Genomic DNA, 22,701 nt, shown 5'->3' with positions numbered 1-22,701 from the left:
ATTATTTTTATCGCATTGCCCTTCCCGTGCGTCATCGTCTCGCCCGGTGACGTCCACACTCTGCGCCTCGCTCGCACGTGGCGGGGGGGAATGGAGGGCGGATGGGGACGCAGCCCTGGGCCCGGCCCGGCGTTAGCGCTCCGCGGGACGCTGATGGCCGTCGGAGGTGGCAGCCGGCTGCTGGCGGCGCGGAGAGGGGAGCCCGGGTCAGTGCGTGCCGGGCGGGGTGGGGCTGCCCTCCGGCTTAGCTGCTTGGGAAGGAACTTTCAGAGTGTAGTGACAGGAGGAGGAGGAGAGGCTTGAAACCGGGAGAGGGAAGATTCAGCTTAGTTATAAGGAAAGAATTCTTCCCTCTGAGGGCGGTGAGGTGCTGGCACAGGCTGCCCAGAGGTCTGTGGGTGTCTCTCCCATCCCTGGAGGCACTCAAGGCGAGGTTGGATGGGGCCGGGGGCAGCCTGAGCTCATGGGGGGCAGCCCTGCCCAAGGTGGGCAGGGGTCAGTTGACCTTATAACTGCAAAAGATGTTCTGGAAGAGTTGACACATTCTGTTGTTCAAGCCATGTTTATTCCCGTTCTAGCATTTTTATTCTGTTGTTTTTTATTTGCAGGGATGATACTCTCTTTGTGTTTGACTGCGCCAATGTGGAAAAGAAGGCCTTAGGAAATAAAGGGTGAGAAAATAAGTGTAGATACACGGTGTTTTCCTTGATGGTGCATCTAGCCCTAAGGTTATGTGGCAGTGAAGGTAATAAACCCATGAGATTGCTCCTTAAATAGGTGATGGCCAGATGCTCATTGCTGGCTCTGATGGATATGTAGTCTTGCATCTGGGGAAGAATAACTGCATGCATCAATACAGATTAGGGATGACCTACTGGAATGGAGCTCTGCAGAGGAGGGCATGGCGTCCTGGTGGGCAACAGGTTGGCCATGAGCCAGTAGTGTGCCCTTGTGTCCCAGAAGGCCAGTGGTATCCTGGGGCACATTAAAAGAGCATGGCCAGCATGTCAAGGGAGGTGTTCTGTCCTCTGCCCTGGTGAGGCCACATTTAGCCTACTGTATCCAGTTTTGGGCTCCCCAGTTCAAAAAAGTCAGGGATCTCCTAGAAGGAGTCCAGCAGAGGGCCAGATAAAGGGCGTGGAGCATCTCCTAAATGAAGAAAGGTTGAGCAAACTGGATCTGTTCATCCTGGGGAGAAGAAGACCAAGGGGGAATCTGATAAATGCTTATAAATATCTAAAGGAAGGAGGGAGGCAAATGGATGAGGCCAGGCTCCTCTCGGTAGTGTGTAGCAATGGGACAAGGAGTAATGGCCTAAAACTTGAACATAGGGAGTTCCGTACTAACATGTGGAAGAAATTCTTTACAGTAATGGTGAGGGAGCACTGGAACAGGCTGCCCAGAGAGGTTGTGGAGTCTACTTCTATGGAGATATTCTATGGATGCCTACCTGTGTGACCTATTGTAGGGTACCTGCTTTAGCAGAGGGTTGGACTCAGTGGTCTTTGCAGGTCCTTTCCAACCCCTGTAGTTCTGTGATTCTGTGATATGTGTCAGTATATATATATATTTTTAGTTTCATCTCAAAAAAAAATGTGTCTTTTATTAGAGCAGCTAAGAAAGGAAAACAAAAGAAAACAAAAAACAACCAAACCAGTGTAGTGTTCACAGAATCACAGAACTGTAGGGGTTGGAGGGGACCTCTAGAGATTACCCAGTCCAGTTCCCTTTGCTGAAAGCAGTTTCCCTACAGCAGGTCACACAGAAAAGCGTCCAGGTGGGTATTGAATATATCCAGGGAAGGAGACTCCACAACCTTCGTGGGCAGCCTGTTCTAGTGCTGTGTCACTCCGACAGTGAAGAAGTTCTTTCTTTTGTTAGTTTGGGACTTCCTGTGTTCCAGTTCCTGCCTGTTGCCCCTTGTTCTATTGCTGCATCCATATCGCTTCCTTTGAGTCTGTTCTGTAAGTTATGAGATTTCAAACAAACAAAAAGGTCTTTTTCTTAATTTAAATTCAACCACTTGCCATTGTTATATCCATAGCCAGTTTTCCTGTTTTCCCTTAAATGTGTATGAAGATCTACTAGCACAAACCCTAGTATTTTTAAAGGAGAGAATGGTGCAGCCTTGGGCCTTACATCAGTTTCCTCCTTCTTGTACTTTTTCTTTCCCACCACAGAGAAAAAAGAAATGTATAACTTGCCTCCAGATTAAAAAAGCTATTAAATATTTCAAAAATGTTCTAAGTATTTAATAAATTATTGTCTGTAACCATACACTTTGCTTGAGTAATCTCTTCTTACGAATTTATGTGGATGTCCCTGTACTGTGCACCATCCAGAAATAAGCAGTATGAAAACCAGGATTACGGTCTTAATTTGAGTGCAGCAAAGTTCTGTGTCTTGTTTGTACTAATTAGTTTGAATAAGGGGTAATTTCGCACGTGGTGATACTGATTCAGAATTTAGTCACTGCTCCCATCAGCTCTGTGCACTGTCCTGTATCGTGGAGACATGTTTTAAAAGCTATAAATTTATTCCTGGATGTTTAAATTCCAACCTTTCAAGTTGAGAAGAATGGTTTATCTTATTTATTATTATCTTAGTAGAGAATATAAAGAAGATGAGCTTGCTGTGTCTGTGCAGAAGGTCAGCACAAGGCACAAGAGGAAAGCTTTTTCACTGTAGGAGTGCTTAAATGTTTTAACAGGAGACAGAGAGGTTGTAGAGTCTCTGTTCTTAGAGATATTTGAGATTTCACTGCACAGAACCTGAGCAACTTGCTCTGATTTGACCTATCTCTGTAAAACCCTTCTGAACTGAATTACTCTGTTATTTGTGTGATGTTGTGCCTCTGTGGGTCTTTGTGCAGAATCTTAGCTGTGGCCTATAAAAGTTGTTGGTTTTTCTTAATTAATGTTGTTACGTTCTAAATTAGGCCATCGTGTATCTGAAACACACCTGAAAACATATTTAAAAAGATTTTGCAGGCAAGGAGAATTGCTATAGCTTTGCCTTAATGTTCAAATTAGCTTAACTTTTTAAGCTCAAACATGACTTGTAGCATTGTACTTTGTTGTTTGTATTCCTTCTTGCTGGTGGTTTGAGAAGAACCTTCTCTGGAGAATTTCACTTGCTGTGTTTCAGGTTGTGAACTCTTTTTTTTTTTCTTTTCCCTTCTCTCTATTAGACAGGATGGACAAGCAACAGACAAAGGGAGCGATAACATCCTAGCTTTTGCCTTCTCCCCATCAGGAGATTATTTTGTCTTGACAGATGACAACAAACATCTGATTCTGTTTCGGACTAAGCCTTCTTGGGAATGTGTTAGCATCAGGTAAGGAAGCAGGATGTTACTTTTCTCTTTGTAATGGAGCTATGGATGATTAATGCAGAGTTATAATATAGTAGGACTTGTGGTGCAGCTATTTGTTATTGCTAAGCTTCCTCTTTTTTTTTTTTCCCCTACTACTTAAAAAAAAAATTTGGGGGGGAATTCAAAGATACTTATCAAGAGGTGGTGTGTGGTACATCCTACACCAAGAATGGAAGTGCTGATGTATATGTTGTTGTCTGGGAATCACTTTGTTTATTCCAAAAGACAATATTTGCATCTTAAGAACTGGAACTTTACCTTCTGGAGAGTGCTAAGGTTGGGCCTCTGAGACTGACAGTGAGCAGTTTAGTGAACATGCTGTCTGGTTCTGTTGATTGGAGAAGATTTTCTAGGGAGTTTGTGAACTCTGTCTTAAAAGCATATCTTTAGCAATACTGCTGTTTTCTGTCTGTAGTACAGTTATCTTCTGAAAACTGTAGCTGTCCACCAGAGGTCCTCCAGTTACAAGCTTTTTATTGCTGCTTATGGCAATCCTCTGTAAAAATAAAAAAGGGGTCTGTGAAGGACTTCCTGAGAAGGTAACTCAGTGTGTTAGGACTCTGCTTCTGGTGATCTTGAAGAGTGCAAAACCGAAATGAGCTGTCTCTCAGCTTGTCTGTGTGTGTAGGACATACGTGATGGGCCGTTGGTGGGTTAATCAGTGGTGTAGTGAGTAATCGCTGACAGAATTGGAAATGACAAGTTCTGTTCACTCTGTATTCTCATTTCCTTGCTGTCCTGTCCTGTTCTGCCTGTAAGATGCCATTGGATAATTGTTTGACATTTTAGTTTTCTACCAGAAGGTCAGCTAAGATCACAGATGGAAATTTTGTGATGTTGCTACCTCCTGTTGGGAAACTGGGAACAGAGTCAAAAGGATTTCTGCGTGGAAAAATAGATTGCCAAAGCTGAGCAGTGTAACTTGAGGCAGTTTTACTGGTAAGCTGTATTAAAGGTTTTGCACGGTGCTAGCTTTTGTACTAAATAAGCTTGTGTCAGGCAAGGAGCTTCTGAATCTAAGATCAAAGGCAGTACAGCCAAACTTGAAATAAGACTTCCTAGCTGGCCAGGTATCCTATTTTGAAAATGTGCTGCAGTGTGTTAGTAGGCATTCATGTCCTATAGATTGTTGTGCAATTCCTTTACACAGTCGCTAAAAATACTGAAACTTTTACAGGTCTTCTGTAAGTGCAGTATGTTGTTCTTTTGCCTCTAGAGGTCGCTGGACTTCAGAGTATGTGAAGAGAAATGCCCATTTCCTGCGATCCCCATTGTCTACAGTCTTATTAGCTATGCTTATTCAGGACATAGAGAGGCTTGGAAAAGAGGTATTTTGAACATGGAAGAATAATAGTAATAGCAATAGCTGTTAATTTGCAGAAACATCCTTAAATTTACCTGAAAAGTTGTGAGAAAAACATTATACTGGCAGCTGGATCTGTAATGCTGGCAGGTGATTTAGGAGAATTGAAGTTCCATTTTAGGGTTTTGCCTGGACGAGATGCCTTGGGACTACATCTCTCTGACTCTGTATGTGAGGAAGAAGTTTCTGTAAGGCTCACAGAGGACTTTGCTGCACAGTACAGAATGACTACTGGAGAAATAACTTCAACGCAGTTTTTAATGTGCTGTTCCAAAGTAGGAGTTAATAGGAAAGCTTCTACCTTTCTCTTTTCTACATGCTTGGGTTGTATTTTTCTTACAGAGAATGCAAGAAAATCTGGTAGACTTTCTTTAAAGCACTGCTGTTTTTCTTTCAGGCCTGTGAATAGGAGATGCACTTCACTCGTAATTACAGCTGCTGAGGATAAGATTCTGGTGGCAGACAAATCTGGTGATGTCTATTCTTACTCAATAACAGAACCACAAGCAGAAGGAAAATTTGAACTGGGTCACTTGTCCATGCTACTGGATGTGGTAAGCATGTGCCTCTGTGTACTTAGTGTGCAAGCCTGCATTCCTTCTTAGAATATAATAGAACAGTTCAATTGGAAGGAGCCTACAAAGTTCATCAGGTCTATTGCTTGACCACTCAAGGCTGAAACTTGTATTCATGCCTTTCATTGTTGCTCTTCTCCCAGCTTTGGATTTTTTTTTTCCCAAAGAGCATCAGTTTCCTTTAGGTAGAGATGGCATACTTGGTCTGAAATTCTTCCTACTGAGTTTGTGTCTGAATGGTGATTTTGGAGAGGAAGCAAGCATGTGGGTTTATCTGTCTGGATGCATGACTGTTCAAAAATTCTTCGTGTTACAGTCACAGAAGACTTGGAGATGGAGAGTGTAAGGGAATTCATGCGGTCTGTCATGTCAGTTTAGCTCTTCAATGTGATAAGTTTCTTGCTTTTGAAGATGCAGTGGGACTTGTGCTGTAGTGCTTTCAATTCAGTGGATTTTACTGGACTTAGTCTGTGCTACTTGTCTTAGCAAGCAAGCAAGCAAGTTGCTGTCATAAAGACTTATGCATCAATTGTAGGTGAAAATGTGTAACTTAATGCTTGCACTTGCAATTCAGAGTCAAGAGAATGTGGTAGTCTACTGCTTGTCTCTTTCCCTGGTTAGGAAAAATGTGTTAAAACACACGTTGGACTACTGGATACTAAAACTCCCACTTTACCAACAGGCACTGAGTCCCAATGACCGGTATATCCTAACTGCGGATAGAGATGAGAAGATCAGAGTCAGTTTGACTAAGGCTGCTTACAACATTGTATCCTACTGCCTGGGACACGAAGAGTAAGTTCATTGTGTGCAGTTCCTCAGTGTGCCTCCATAAGATGAAGTGCTTGTCTGCCCAAACTGTATTAAATCAGCCAGACCTAGGTTACAAAGACTGCAAAGTTTGGAGGTTGTTAGCTCAAGACAGTCATAGTCTTAGGAAGGGTGTGTCTTTGTGGTTTGAAAGGACACTCATCTACTGGCATCTTGATGCAGAGTTTGGAGATCAGACTTGAAAGTTCTGTGGTAATACAAGTTGTGGTGGTGGTTGTTTTTTTTTCCTTTGTATTTAAAATACTGCTGCATTGATGGGAAGGATAGAGCAGTCTTTCATTAAATGTTAGACTACAGTGAGCTAGGGACTATGAAGCGATCCCGTAAAACAGAATCCTGGAGTCACACTTCTTAATGTAGTTTCCTGGTCTTTCTGATAGCTGAGAAAAGGGACTTGGTGTTTTTCTTGAAACTGTTCTTCTGCTATGGGTAAGAACATTTAGACAAGTAGAAGGATATGTAGATGTGTTCTAGGGGATATCCTTATAGGAAAATGTTGCCATGATCTAAAATGCAACCTGCTAGGAGACCAATAAGGGATGTCTTTGAGCTGGTATATCAGTACTTGTCTGCAGGAGGGACTGTACCTTCCCTTCTCGGTAGTTCTTCTCTGATTAAGAAGACTCAAATGGCAAATAGACTTTAAAAGGTTCCCACATCTACATTTTGCTTTGTAAAATATCTGTGCTATTTTCAGTTTGCTTTCCATCTCTGCGTGGTTTTGTGGGCTTTCGGAGAGTTTTTTGTTATTGCTGGGGATACTGTACTTGCCCAGGGAGGTGGTTGAATCACTGTCCCTGGAGGTGTTCAAGAAACATTTAGATATGGTGCTAAGCAACATGGTTTAGTGGGGAAATATTGGTGGTAGGTGGATGGTGGGACTAGATGTTCTTGGAGGTCTTTTCCAACTTCGGTGATTCTATGATTCTGTGATTTTATTTTCCTTTGCCACTTCTACATTTCAAAGTCCATAGTGATAGGGTAACAAAGGAGATGTGACCCCACATGGGTCACAAAACATGCTTATTTCTCCTTGTCTGGCTGCTGACTTAACTGAGGATAACTACAGCCTTCCAGGCTTGTTATTCCATAAGGTGACACAACATGATGCAGTCAGCTTGCTGTATCAGGACCAATAGTTAAAGTAAGGCAGTGTCACTGTGGAACCTGAGGTGTGGGAATAACCTATGTGAACTTACCCAGCTAAGTGTTTTAACAGAGCATTTAGGATACATTCATTTGGAGTGTCTGTCTGATTTTAATAACACAATTTGGTAATCTAACCTGTATAGTCCCTGCATATTGTGAAGCCTCTGAACTATCTGTGTGAAAGGTATAAGTAGTCTTTGATATCAGGTAAGTTTCTGTAGCATGTTTACACAGCCGTATCTGGGCATTCCACCTACTATGTACACAGTTGTACTTTCTAATGAATAGAACCTGATGCTCAGGAAGGTGCTTTTAAACTGGGGCTGTTGTGCCTGTGCAGAGAGTTCCTTAATGGCTGTACAGAGGAAAGGCACTTAATGTAAATTGCTTGAAATATATGTAAAAATTCAGTCTTTAAGGAATGAATAAGCAAAGGACTGCAGAAAGCAGCTATAATTCATGGATCTTGTTTCATGGTCCTGGTTTTCCTTTTGGAGAGCTGCATGGTGATTCGTGTTCTACTACACCTTCACGCACCTGCTATTACTGCATTGTCATGGAAGTTTATCATCATCTCTTCCTTCCCTTTTTTTCTTTTTTTTCTTTTTTTTAATAGCCTTAAATTTGTGTCTGTATTCAAAAGCAAGACAGTCCCACTCAGAGCATTGCATTTTATGTTGCTGAACGGTAAGATAATAATAAACTCTAGAAGTTCACAGAATGATAGAATGGCCGGGGTTGAAAAGGACATCAAAGATCATCAAGTTTCAACCCCCCTGCTGAGTGCAGGGTTGCCAACCACTAGACCAGGCTGCCCAGAGCCACATCCAGCCTGGCCTTGAATGTCTCCAGGGACGGGGCATCCACAACCTCCTTGGGCAACCTGTTCCAGTGTGTCACTTCTGAGTGAAAAACTCCTCCTAACATTTAACCTAAATCTCCACTGTCTCAGTTTAAAACCATCCCCCTTGTCCTATCGCTATCCACCCTCAAGTTCAGGTCCTTGTTGCCCACCAGAGACAAGTCAAGGTAGATGCAGCAATATTAAATACTTCTGGAAAACAAGGTTTCTGGCTGAATGTAGACACTGGTGGTAAATTGTCACAGGCTTGTTTCAAAACTTTGTAAAGATTGGTTTTGAATGATCTCCAACTGTGATGGGAGAGATGTTGTAGATGAAAGCTGAGTCATCGCTGTTGAAGTGTATTAAAAGCATCTGTTGATTAGTGGTTTTAATGGGCAGCATGAATTGAGAAAAGGGAATGGGCTACCTGAGTAAATCCATCTACACTGGCATTCTTTTTGGTTTCAATAGTAATGTTCTCAGCTGGGAAGAAGTTAGTGGAATGTGTTGAGAGCAGGTGGTAGAATACTTCTGTTAAATATAGTTTTTATAATATATATAATGTACTAAGTACTGTAGACATACTTTTTTTCTCCTCTTAACTGGCTTTATTTGGAAAATCTGTTTTTTTATTGTAAGATTCTCTTTAAAATTGGTGTTTTCTCTTAGTGTGTATTAAAGGACCAGAGTATTACAGAGGAGAGAGTTCAGTGTTTGACTTCTTTCCCTTTAGGTTTGTAAGCAAAATTTTCGTAGTACCCAACTATCCTGATCTTCTGTTGTCAGCTTCTGGGGTATGTATTGCAGTTTCTTCCAAAAAGTGTTTTTCTTGAAAATTTAGATTTTAAAACCATTGTCTGCTTATGTTTTCCCCCAGGTCTCCTGGGACCCTCAGTGTAATCTTTCTTGCTTGTCTTCTCTCCCTTTTCCTCCCTTTCTCAGCTTTCTGTTCAGTGTTAAGCCATTCTATTGCTGGACCGTGAGAGCCATTTACAATGTTTATAGCAACGTTAGCTTCTTATTAAGATCTTTGGGATGGAGAAATTGCAAAGCCCTCAGTATTTCTTCATCATTAACTCTTGCTTTGAAGCACTGACAAATGTTAATCGTTGCGCTATTTAAACAACTTTGAAGCAAATGAGTATTATGTCAGCCTGCCATAGTAATGAGTGTCTTGAGAATTAATGGCCTTAGAATCCCAGATTTTCTTAGAGCTTTTGAGATGAGAAAACTGTTCCCTCTTCACCCTCCCACTTGCTTCCCCCTGTGAGACACATTCTGTGTTGTCCTCTTCTATATGTCCTCATAATGCATTTAGTGTATGTTGAGTAGAGACTGCAATGCAGTACGACGCAATGCTTGGATGACAGCTGAAGAAGTGAGTATTTTAACTCCCTGCCAATCCTTTTCTTAAACTGATGGGATTCTGCTGACATGTCAGACCTGTAGAAAGTGAGTAAATAGAGCTAATCTGAAATAAGGGAAACAATATTCTTCGTATCTGAGGCTACCAAAATTAATAATAATAATAAAAATAATGTTGAAGATTGTAGTAATTCTTAGCATGAGGTTTCAACTCCTGCTCTTGCTGCCCTAAGACTCTTATCTCTTGTTCCTCTTTCTGTTTAAGCAACTCCGCTGTCAGTGTTGTGTGGTGGTATTTCATTCTTTGCAAATTCTCTGGAAAAACAGTAATTGAAGAGAGGTGTTCAGTTTTTCTCCAGAAGGTTACTGAATCAAATGAGAATTTGGGTGATGACAAGAGTAGGTGTGGAGAAGGGCAACCTAAAAGAACTGCTATTAAAATGCTGATCACATGTATTGCTGTGCTATTTGAGACAGACAGACTTGAAATCCAGTCTTAGAGCTACACAATTTCCACTTCAAAGGAAGAATTAAAGTTAGCATGATTGAATAATTTAGAATTATGGGGGGGGGGGGTGTTGAATTATGTTAATTAAAATGCTTTATCTGGAATTTGAGGTCTTAACTAAGTGACTGCTTAGGAACTTCTGTGGGAAGCTCTTCAGGGAAATAGAATTTAGCTGTAGGCCGCAAGTGGCCACTCTTTGCCCGAGGAGCTGTTAGTCATCAACTTGTGTTCACTTCAATCTGTCCAGGATTGCACTCTAAGACTTTGGAAGTATGAAAGTGGGGAAGAGGTATACTGCTGTCATCTAAGCAGCGTCTGTGGGCCTGAAACAACCAAAACGGACCAGGTATGGCTGTGTTAATGCTTTTGCTGTCCTGTGGATCCTTGTGACTCCCAGAAGTGTTTGTCACATTTTGTTAGGAGTACATCTCTTCTGTTGGTGGTTTAGGAAGTTACATAAGACTTAGAAACTGTTAAATGCCTTGGAACTTAGGGGAAGGAAGAAAGTCCCTGAAATCCATTTTTGTCTTACATGAATTACATGAATTTCTAAAAATGCTAAGCAATGACTAGAAGTAGCTGTTCTTAATTATTGCAAAATATATGTTCTGCAAACCAAAATAAGCCTTCACTTACTATTTTTTTTCAGGAAACACTGATACCTTAGTCTATTAGCTAGAAAGTATCCTGTAAGACTGGAAAAATCTAAAAAAATTAGCCCATTTGTAACACACTTAAATTGCAACTTGAACAACACTTTAAATTTTCTTGGAGCAAAAAGAAGCTTTGTAACATTTGGAATCAGTTACCTGAAATAGTATTGCCCTGTGGAATCAAACTGATTTTTTTTTTTTTTTTTTGGATTGTCCTGAAACTGGGCAGTGTCCAAAATGAAAATGTATGAGTTGCATGTTAAAACTAAATACCCCAGAAACAATGCTTATACTGCAGTCTGTACGTGAGTAGTATGATATGTGCATGCTCAGGGTGCTAGTGGGGGTCTGGTCTGATCTTGTTAGTGAGATTCCCAATAACAAACTGGGAGCACAGCACATGGAGGGACCATACTCCTAGAGACAGACCTGACAGCTCAAGATTTTTTTCTGTGCAGAAGACATCAGTAGGTGTTCGGGGTTTTTGTCTGTTTGGTTTTTAGGAATAATAACATGCAACTTTCATTTCTATCTGTAATGAAGCCCTGAGGGCAGCCCACTTACATCACAACATTCAAACCTTAGATACTGGAAAGCCTGTTTTTGCCCTTGATATCCGTTTAGCAGGAGTTCATAGTAACTATCTGAGCAATGTAACCTGCTCTTGAACTTGAAAGTACTTGAAAGCTTAAGCAACTTCTGTCCATATGCACAAGGTCTTTTAATTCGTTTCAGCTTGAGTCTAGTGCTTGAAATCTGGATTTTTGAAGTTACTACTAACCTTTTTTTTTTTTTTTTCCACAAGAGAAAAATGGGTACAATAAATTAGATCACAAGTCCACCTAGTTGATATCCTTGTGTAGTTTGGGTGTTTTACACTTGTGGTCAAAAGTAGCCAAAGAGAGTGCATTGTTGAAACAACACTGGTAACCGTTGAATCTATGTCTTTGGTAATGTTGAAAGATGTTTATTTGGGGTAAGAATGGCTTTGTTTTACAGTACTTTGCCTGCTAGATTTATTGGGTCATTGAAAACTAGTGAACAACTTGCTGTGAATGGATTCATGTTATTGCTTCTGTGTGACTTGTTGCTTAGACTGGCTTATCATTTGGCTGGCATATAAATTAGCAGTACTTAGATTCATAGAACTATTTAGATTGGACTTTTCCAACCATCAGCCTGACCTCCTGAATCCCATCACTAAACTATGTTTGTTTGCACACAAATTGTGGATTAATATATATAGCACATCAGTTAGTAAACTGTATTCCTGCAGAGCTTTGCAGTTCGTTGGCATATGCTGTGTGTCTTCTGATTGTCATCTTAGAAGCCTTGGGCTGACCTGTTCCCTGAATCACTGAAATTCTGCTCACGACCAATTCTTACAGGCATTTTAAAATCTGTCTCCAGCAACTAAATTAGCACCACATGCAGAAGACTCACTTGGATTCCAGAGTTTGTTTGTGCTTGGAAGAGGCAGTACCCGGGTGATTACAGGCAGACACATGACTTTTAAGCCTCAGTGCTACGGGTTGCCACCTGCATGTTGTGTTGCTACACAAATTTCAATATATACTTCTGGCAGACTAACTCTACTGTTATAAGCCTGTGTGGTGACCATTAATGAATGCATTGTATAAAATAGCTGGCAACCTGCAGGAACCTGTAGGTAACCTGGCAAGTAACCTGGCAAGATTGTCCAAAATGTAATTTTTCTTAAGAGATTGCTTCTGTCTTGATGGCCAGCCGGACCAAAGGAGTGTTTCTGTGGCACTGTAGGGCTAGAAATGCCAGAGAAATAGATGTCCAGCAATGGTATTTAGTCATGCTGTGCATCCAGCTGTAATAAAGGGCAAAGATCGTCTTCAAACCGAGTGTGACATTTATAGTTGGAATTTAAGGTAACAGACTCTTGTGTCAGTGCTTTATAGGTGGCACTCAATCTGCTAATGAGTCTGGCAACCGAAGATTAGGTGGGGTCATAATCGTTTGTCCTTTCCTTCACGTTGCATTTCATTTTTACCACTGATACCCACTATGAATTAGTTGAAGCTCAAAATACAATTGGAAGCAGGGTGATAATGGAATCACAAGTAGTGGTGGGTCACATGAGTGCAGAGATGTGGGCTTATTTTCCTTGGCAGATGATGAATTTGTCTGTTCTGGGTATGTAGGAGTGTTTTTGAGCAGCGTAGTGCTGGTTTCAGTTGATAGGTTGCGGATTCCTAGTTCAGTTTGCCCACTAGATTGAAAGTAATCTCTAATTCCATAGTGCTATATAAATATTCTCCTGATTTAGGGCTTTCACCTCATCTGATCCTCTTGACAACAGAAGCTTGTTTAAAGTCCAGAACATGAATTGCACAACTCCACCCCGGTGCTCCAGAACATTAAGTTTTCGCAGGGTTACCCCTTCTCACAGACGACATCAGAAGTTAATTTTAAGGTGTTGGCAGGCTGATAACACTGGCACACAAGTGCTGAGTAAGTGAAGAGAGTATCAAGTGAACATCTGTTTATCACAGGCTGTTCATGCAGCTATTCTCTAAGTTAACTGATTTCATAGGCTTGTCCTTGAACAAGTTACTATTCTGGGCTTTGCATTCAATTCACTAATTGTTAACTTCCCCATTAAAGAAACATCAACAGGAAGGAGCTTGCTAAGAAGATGCGTTTTCATGTCTTTGTCCAGCTGTGAGTAGCATTTGGTTTAAATCAGAATTCTCCTCCTCCCACCCAGTGCAGAGTGGGAGAGAGCTTCTGCGTGTGTAATGTTCACAGAACCCTTTGTCCCCCTGACAAAGCATGGACTGTGTAGGTGGGTGCTTCCATCACTGCACTTACTGTGAAAGCTGGCATGAGACAGAGAGCAGCTTTGTTATTAGCAATAAATATCATCTTGGCTTATTTCCTTGAATGTCTAGAAAACCCACTGGTGGTTTACGAAGGAGTTGTCAGTTCTACTCTGAAGTTATGGTGTAAGTGATTCCTTACTGCAATAACTACATGTAAAATGTTCAGTGTAGCTACCCCCTCATCTTCATCCTACTGAGTATTTGAAACAGCAAACTTAAGTTGTATCTGTGTTATACAGGGGTCCTGGGTCCCCCTATTAAATACAAAATAACAACTTTGTATTTCTGCAGTGGAGCAAGAGGTGAGTGCCATCTGTTTACAAGAGCTCTGAAACATACCATCCTTTTGATAAAGGATTTTAGAAAGTGTTCCTCTTCTGTCCAACCAAATGAGTGAGAAAAGTGAGAAGTACGTGCTGCTAGTGGTGCATGCTGTTCTTTCTTTCTCCCACCTCCCCTAAGGGATTGCATCGCACAAGAGATTTTTTTTGTCTCTTGTGCTGGAGATGCACTGTATAACCCTGACTTTCAGCTATAATTATACTATTAATTAACTTTCCTTCCTGCGGTTAGTTCATCTTCTAGTAGTTGTCATTACTGTTCAGAAAAGAATTAGCTTCTTGTATTAAACTTGCTGACTAGAATGCTTGGAGGCTGTAGAGCTTGTTTTGCTTTCCTCGGTTGACTGCAGAACTCTGGAGCAGGTTCCCTGACAATGCCTGTACAACAACTGCTAACTCAAAGGGTGACATTCAGATTAAGTCAGTGAACTAGAGGCTCTGTCTTGCGAGTGGTGTTGTGTTAGGGAAAGAGGTGAGGGATGAGTGGGAATAAAAAGAGGGGGGAATTTGAGGACACATCTGAATTCTGCCAGCAAAGTGACAAGAAGATACATTTTCCCTGCCCTAAAGGGAGTAACTGACTGCGACTCTAGTAAGAAAGCTTTATTAATCAGAAATGTTATCGCAACTTAAAAATATCCTTGAGAACCAGCCTTTTTGCTTTTGCAGTCTCATCTTTCATGTTATATGATAGATACTTTTGAAAAAGCACCTTAGGGCATCTTCTTGCAGATTTTGTGCTCATCTCAAGTTTTTAGTTCCCACTCAGGGAGCCTCAAATCAGTTGTTATATATTTCAAATGGTATGGTTTATCTTGCAAAGATGTTGCTCTGATTTTCTCCCGGATTCTCAGATAAAACTATATAACTTCTAAATATGGTATAGATAGTTTTTCTTCTTTAAAACTAGGAAAATGGCCTGATATAGACTTGTCTTGTTCTTTAGAGCATGTTTCGTGTTGGGCAGTGTGGCATCACCCACATGCAGGTTGAAAATGGGGGCAACTCAGCAAGGATACTGGCTGCATCACTATCTTCTTTTTATAACAAAAGTAATAGCAGCTTAGCATTACAGGAGAGAATTTTTAAGGGTGGTTTACTTTCCTTCATTGTCTTATCTCATAGTTTATTGAGAGTAGTTCAGTAAAACCATTATATTTTATCTCTGTTGAGATGGCTGCAAGGGGAGAAGTGTGGAAAGCTTCATAAAACAGCAAACACTGGTGCAAAATATATTTGACTGTGGTTTAATTGTGTTGCTTAGCTTGCTGTAAATTAAGACATCTGCTGAATTTAAAGGGTAAGACATGAAGTTGAATGTGAATTTTCTGCCTATAAAATGGTCTTAATTTACAAGGATCTTTCTTTTTCTTTTCCTCATAGAAATACATTGTCTCAAGAATAGCCTACTGCTGTCAAGGAAGTTATGTTGCCATACTATGTGACTGGTAAGAATAAATGGAATAATGGCTAAAGTCACCATAGCCCCTGTAAAGGAGAGAACAGCTGCTAACGTTTCCCCAAACTGAAGTGCCTGGTACTGTTGATCTGAGTGTCACAGGGATGCCCCCCTTCCTTGGGTTTGAAACCTTGTACATGGTTTGAATGCAGAGGTGAGTGCGAAGGCTACCTGACCTAGGTGGGTTTTGCAGAACTTGCGATGCATTTCCCTCATGGGAGGATGCAAGGCTAGGGCATGAGGGCACTGCCTGGCACTCAGGATGTTTCAATACATTGCTGTGCCTGACCTTTGTGTTTTGTTCAGGGTGCTGTGGTACCCCGAGTACCCAAATTTCTCATACTGTGTTCTGCTCTTGTCAATGAATTTTTCCATACTATTCAAAATCACAGTGTTACTTCAGTTTAAAACTGTCGAGAGGGTGTGTTGACTTTTGAGTTCAAATACATATGTTTGTGTAAGGAAAGAGCACTCAGGAGCTGAAGGAACCTTGCAATCCAACCGGCAGGGGAATACCTTGCAGAGGTGGACAAACAGTCTTCCCCTCTCTTTCTGCAGCACCTTAAGTCTGCCAGGAAAACTGTTCTTGCTGACAAAAGAGTGCCAGCAGGAAAGGGAGAGATTGCCAAAGCTGTACGTACAGTAAATCAGCAGTCTGTCCCCTTGGTGAACTTGGTCTTTGCCAGAGGGAGAAGCCTTAGCTTCTCCCCATCGCATGTACTGCCAGGCTTTCTGTGTGGGCAGCCAGAGTGCCTGTGCTAGTTAACCTAGGGGCCATGCCGTGCTCTTTGTCAAGTTTTCATTTCCAGCTCCACAGCCCAGCATTTCTAAGTAGTGTTGCTGTGTAGACCTTGTAGGCCAGCCCAGGGGGAGCAAGGATGCCCACGGGCGGTTAGGGAGCACTGTACCTGAAGGGATGAGTGCTATCAGGAAAGGTGGAGATGAGTTCCTTTCCAGTGCAGTGCTGCAAACCTGTTCTTCAGCCATTTCATGGTTTCCTCTCCCTCTCATTCCCTCTTCTTTTCTCTGGCATGTAATTATTTTCCTTTTTTATTTTTACTGGTGCTCAGTTATGTACTCTTTCATTTGAAGTCCTTTAGGATGTACTATGATAAAACACTCCCCATGTAAATCCTTAATAATCCTTACTAAATTTCCTTTGCTACCTTTTCTTTTAAAGGACTGGCAGCGTGACTACTTTTTCTTTCATACAACATTTGAAAGACCATTTGATGTATTAGGTATCTGCAGCTTCTGCCTCAGACCTCATAAGCAAACAGCATCTGAAGTGCTAGGGTATTTTTTGCAATTCCTAATGATTTGCTTTGGCTTTGTTTGGAATTAGAGTGGGTGTTTGTCGTTTGCTGAGAAATGATGGCAGTAGGTGGATTTGGTAATAATGGTAATTAAGTTTTTCCTCTCAAAAGTATTCCCACAGTCTACATCTTTCAGCTTGATGCCGTTGCCCAGCAGCTAGTTTACAGAGAGCAAATCTCTTTGAAGCACAAATGTTGGGACATTGCATTTGAGGAAACAGGAGAAATCTGGATTCTACAGGAAGACAATGAGGCCCCTCTTCAGTTGTACAGACCATGTGATGGACAGTGGAAGGTAGATACTGATGTTACGCTGACATCGTGGATGTTTTGTCTTGACCTCGTAATAAAACTGGCGTGTACTGTGTTCCATGAAAACTAACCGATATGCTTCTCTTTTTCAGTCTTGAGACTGAGTAGAGTCTTAGATACCACTCATTCTACTTCTCTTACTTCTGTATAATGCAAAGCCACTGGGAGCTTGTTATCAGTCTCTTCTCTGGTAAAGCTAACATCTGGTGCAGGAGGATCAAGGAGAATGTTTGTCAGCCATGGCACACAGTACTTTAAAGCACTGCTCACGCTCTCTGGGTGATGCACTTGTTTAGTTTAAAAATACTCACTGTCCTTTCACTATGTTCATCTGTGAGCTGTTGCATTTTTCAGTTTGCTGTCAAACACCAGATTCCTTGTTTATGATGCACAAAATGTCATGCTGTGTTCTTCCTTTTCCCAGTCTGTAACTGATGATGAAGGATTGCAGAAGATGTCTAAATATCTTCTTGACAACTGGACAGCGTTTGAAGGTGAGAAATTTGGCCTAGGAACTGCAATGTTAGAGCTAAAGTTTTAAGCAAAATCAGAGTTCAGGTCAGTTCTCTGAAGTTGCTTAGTCTCTCAGCTTCCTCTTTTCAGCATCATCTTTCTATCTGGTATGGAAATTAGTGTTGATAATGAACAGCATTCAAGTTACTGTTCTTAAAAATAATGTAGGAATTTATAGCATTAAAACTGTTTTACACAGATACCTTAGCATATAGCTGTATATAAACACTCTGTCACGGAGCTGCTACAATCTCTCTTACTGCTCTGATACTGAACTTGGTAGTTTGTTCTCTTGTCTCTTACCTTGATGTGAAAGTATGGTGGAGATAGTAAGATAGTAGAGAGTGGCTGCCATTAAGGTGGTTGTGCTCGACCTTCAAAATCTCAAAGGAAGTCTTGTGCCCTTTTGGAAGGGGGGATGTTTGCATGTAGATGTTGCAGACTTGATAGTTGCAGCCAGGCAGATTATTAAAAGTACGAGGGCTGAGTGAAAATGAACAGTAGAGAAGTAATAAGAGCATGCAGGGGAAGAGATTCTGAGCATAATTTTCCAGTGTAGCAAATTACTGTGATACATGATAGCCTGCTGCATCTGCAGCTGGGAGAGGAGGACTGCTCAGATGACAGGATCTATTATTGTTAATTAGTAAGGGGAGGCTCACTTGATAAGCATTTACTCCAGTCCATAATTAGTGCTTGAAAAGTCAGCTACTTCTCTTGAAAAAGGTGATCATTATATTGCTTAAACCAGTCTTCCCAATGTCTGCATAACCTCCTTTTTGCCTTTTAGAAGCTTCTTTCAGCTGTTTGCTGATTCTTTAGGCTTTAAGACGTGTAGGTCAGTATTGAAGCAGATGTTGAACTGTTTGAAACTATGTTAGAATTGATCCCAGAAAGAAGGTTGAGCAAGATTTAGTGCAGACTGACCAAATAGTGTGCAGAATGGGTATTCAAAATGACAGCGTGCAATTTGTCCCAGGGCCAAAGGCCGCTCAGTTGGTTACTATGTGAGTGCAAGACCCTCGAAAGTAAAACCATGACTTTGCCAAGTAGTGGAGAAGCAAAGTTGATACGTTTGTGTACCCAAAAAGCAGAAGTATGTATATGCACATTACTGTGGAGAAGCACACTTGCTTCAGGACCAAACCCTAGCAAACACTGGATTTTCATGCTAGTGATAAAGATTTTCTGGAAGTGAAGAAAGGTAAGGGTACAGAGGGGAGCTAGTGATAAATAGCTGCGTCAGATAGATCCTCTAGCAGTTTTCAGAAATGTGAACCTAATCAGCTGGTGTCATGCTGAATTCTCTGCAGAAATACTCTGAGATTTTTTTATGGTAGTTGCCTGTTTTAACTCCTCTAAACGTAAAGTCCTAGAGGTACTATGATGACTATTACACTGGATTCACAGAACTGTAGCAAAATCACTGGGAGTGAATGCTTAAAAATGCATACATACTGGAAGAAATGACTGTTTGATGTCTGCATCTTTGGGCTTAATCTAAGAAGCTCTAGGAAACAAGTCAGCTAAGGACAGTTACGTAGTAATTCATGCCCTTTGCAGTGTTTAAGCACTGGGGAAGAATGCCAGTGGGCTGTCAAATAATAGGTTTCTACAGTGGTAATTTAAAAATGAGAGCCTTGAAGTTCTGCAAGTGTCCAGCACATAAAGAGAGTTGCGTGCTCTCTTTGCTTGAGAGCCAGGTGGCTGCCTGTGTATTATTTTTTTTAGCTTGGTTGCACTTGGCCCTGTGAATGCAGAACAGATGATACTTAGTCACACAAATAGTGCTAATGCTGATATTTAATTAAGTGAATAGGACTGTAGTAAATGAGTTGAAATTCCATTGTCTAAAATTCCAGTACAGGAAATAACTGGTGAGAGTACTAAGGGAATTAACACGTCTTGTGTCCTGGTTTTGCCCACTTGCAGGGTTTGTTGGTGCAGAGAGCCACTACAGCACTCTCTACAAGGCTTCATTTGATAACATGGCCGTCTACCTACAGAGGAAAGAGGAAAGGATACAGAAGCAGAAAAAGAAAAGGCAGGATCTGCAACATGATGCTAATGGACAAACCAAAAAGATCAAAACAGAAGAATCATCACTATGACAGTCTGTTGTTGGCTTCTAACTTTTGCCTTGCTGAAAGGAACTGATTGGGCTGTAGACTGTTTTTAAAAGGACAAAGGTTAATGGAAGAAGATTTGTTTAAACTCAGATTCTGGTTTTCAGGCAGCCCACTGTGGCAATATCCCGCTTGCAGCAGGTATCTTATATACTGTATGTCTAAGCTTCTAAGAGCATAAAAATGTCAGCAGTTCAGTTCTAGGGAATCTCTGATGCATGACGTATGATTACTGGTTATTTTCCTTGAAACAGGATTTTCCTTCTGCCTACTGTGTTCAGGCTTGCATCTTCAGGTGAAAGTGCACTGATTAAAATTGACTTTTTTTTCTTTTTTTAAAAATTCTGTTAGTTAATGTAACAAACACAGCGTAACTGGCTACGGGAAAGGGAATATTGCAGAATTCTTGCTGTCTGTGAAAGGTTTTAGCTGAGGCTAAACCATCTGTTTTTACCCTTTATCTTCCTTTTAATATGGTAAGACTTCTGCCTGGCTTCAATTTAATGCTTCTCTTTGGAGGAAGGAGTGCAGAAATAGGTTTTATACACTGAAAAGCAAAAGTGAAAAGTGTCAGTCAACTTTATGCTATTGGAAGATCGTTCTATTGCAGTATGATCATAGTGTGTCTGTGAAGATGATTTGAAAGGCCTGTGAGCAGTGCTTGGGAGCATGTTCTGCTTCACTCAACAAGAACTCTTTAATGTTAGATTAGCCAAGAAACACATCTTTTTGAAAAGTTAGCAGTGAGAGCCTTCTGGGGTCAATTGCTGCCTCATCACAGGGCAGAAGATACGTGTTCATCTAACAGACGGCATCTTGGCTGTATGAAATATAGTATACTTCAGCTGCGACTGTAGAATCCAGGTGTTGAAAACTGTACAGTTCATTAAAGATACTCAGAATTAGCCTTTGAGTCATAATTTGTTCTCCTTGGTCTCTATATTTCTGTGATCTCCTGAGTATGCAGATGCTAATGAATTTTGCCCTCGAAGTTTAGGTATATTAATGTTGAAGGTATAGCTGAGATGTGGCTTGTTTTGAGAGTATCAGCCATTCTGCCATGAAGCAGAACTTGAGCTTACGTCCGCTCAGAATTGCAGTGTTGTCCTTATTCTGGGTCCCAGAGGCCAAGTCTTTCTTATGCTGCATGATTTCACATGGATTTTCATATTAGCTTCATTTGAAAAGTGCATTTATAAGGATGAAGCATTGTGCTCATTGGTACAGAGCCAATGGTTCACTTTCAGGGTCTGATTTCTTTCAGTGATTCCTTTTAGTAGAGGACCTGTTGCCTTGGAAGTAGTCTATTTGGATAAATATTGCAAAGTGTCAAGAGCGATGTTGGCCATCCTGATTAAAGGTCTCAATTCTGTCAGGAGCTGCCTTGCTGATAATGGAAGGTGAAGTAGTTACTACTACACACACAGTTAGTGAAATAAGGATGCAGTGCAGTGTCCACAGGGATATCTGACATGGACTAGGAGCTAGACCTAAGATATACTGTAATTTGAGTCTTGCAAAGGACAGCTGCATGTGTGAAGTGCTTTCGCTGTATTTGGAGTACTTAAATGCACTGATGCAACTCTGACAATGCACATTGTTCTTTTCAAGAAAGGATGAGAAATTGCCATCTGAAGAGCCTTATATTATGGGTATGAATTATGACTTGGAGGCTGAAATAGCTTCTGTACTGTGATGGTTTGTTTCTGGGGGGATTGTGTGACTCATATCCTAAGCTCTGCCTCATAGGTTGTGATGAACAGTAAGTTCTTTGGTCAAATGCCCAGAGTGCCACCCCTGAGCGGAAGTGTTGCTGCATTTCTAGTGCATTTATATTCACCCTGCAGCAGGGAGCTGCCAGGAAACCCAGAGGGCAGAGGAGATGCCAGGCAGCTCACAGCCAAGGCAGTATTTGGGAGCTGCATCCCACCTGCAACATGGCGCATGGTGCTGCTGGGTTGAGGACATGGTCCCACTTGCAGCCTTTGGGAAAAAAAGGGTGCTGCATTGGGGGAAGGCATGATGGTAATCCAGCCCTGGCAGCTTCCATGGTGGGGAGCAAGAGCTGGTCCTGATACATGCTCCTGAGCATGCTTTCCTGCCTTGGCTCCTGCCTGGAGCCTTGAAGCATGAGGAAGGGACTGAAGGTGCCACAGCAAGTGCGAACCCGTGGTCCTCTCATGACTTTCCATGTCTCAGCCAGGTGCTGGTGTCTCAAGCAGCTCTTTTTTGGGGCCTCCTGCAGCCCCTGTGTGCATCCCACTGGCTGCATTCCCATTCCTCTTTCATTGCTGCTCGCCCATCTTGTCCGGCAGCTGAGCCCCCTTGGCATGCCTGCCTTCTGTAGGGCTGGCCTGCTAACCAAATCCCTCCCCAGCAGGAGGAAGTCATGGCAGGGACATGACTCTTGGTCTATGTTGTGTTTGTTTTGTTGGGTTCTCTTCTCTTCTGCAAACTCCTCTGGTCTATTGCTTGGTGTACTACAAAGCCACGTGTGTCTGCTCTTTTGCCATTTCCTAGGGACTGCTTCACTTGAAAACTGATTTTCTTTATGAGAGATGAATGCAGTCAGAAGCTGCTGCACACTGATAAGCCAAGGAGTCTTTAAAAATGCAAGTAAGGGAAAAAGTTGATGCAATACTGAGTTTTATTTCCTTAGCATTTTAAACTGAAATATATTTTCCTCTTTACATTGCTGGGATTTCATTGAAACCCTTTCAGCAACAGATCTTTGAAGACTGACCTTTTGTCTCTCCTAGCACGAAGGGATCCTGATCAAATGCAGTCAAGTAGCATGCTTTAGAGCAGCCCTTATTTTTTTTAACAAAGCTTGCTTTTTCTTGCAGAGTAAATATGCTATCTGTAAGCAAAAAAATGCTCCTTTTTAAAAAAAAAATGTAAAAAAATAAAAAATCCCAATTCTGTACAGTTGCTTTACACTCAGGCTATTAAGAAGTTTCTGTCAATTTTGACATGCTCCAAAGTCTGCTTCAGTTTTCCTTGCTATTTGTGAAAATGTTTTGTAGGAAGTGTTTTGACCTGCAAAGGAAAAGCCCTATGGGCTTACTGGGTGTCTCCACTGCCTTTAGACCTGGTCATGCGCTGTGAAAGAGGC

At 41.5% G+C, this 22,701-nt stretch overlaps 1 protein-coding gene across 1 annotated transcript; it reads left to right on the top strand.

Moving 5' to 3' along the window:
- WDR4 (WD repeat domain 4) lies at positions 38-22,510 on the top strand. The gene is made up of 11 exons (XM_021406562.1): positions 38-206; positions 609-671; positions 3,191-3,337; positions 5,137-5,293; positions 5,997-6,109; positions 8,872-8,932; positions 10,259-10,357; positions 15,244-15,308; positions 16,747-16,930; positions 17,372-17,441; positions 19,393-22,510. The coding sequence occupies exons 1-11, from the start codon at positions 91-93 to the stop codon at positions 19,569-19,571; spliced, it is 1,254 nt and encodes a 417-aa protein (XP_021262237.1). The 5' UTR covers positions 38-90; the 3' UTR covers positions 19,572-22,510.

This window comes from Numida meleagris, chromosome 1, assembly GCF_002078875.1.
Source record: "Numida meleagris isolate 19003 breed g44 Domestic line chromosome 1, NumMel1.0, whole genome shotgun sequence".
Taxonomy (NCBI): Eukaryota; Metazoa; Chordata; class Aves; order Galliformes; family Numididae; genus Numida; species Numida meleagris.
This window is presented reverse-complemented; position numbering and strand designations above follow the sequence as displayed.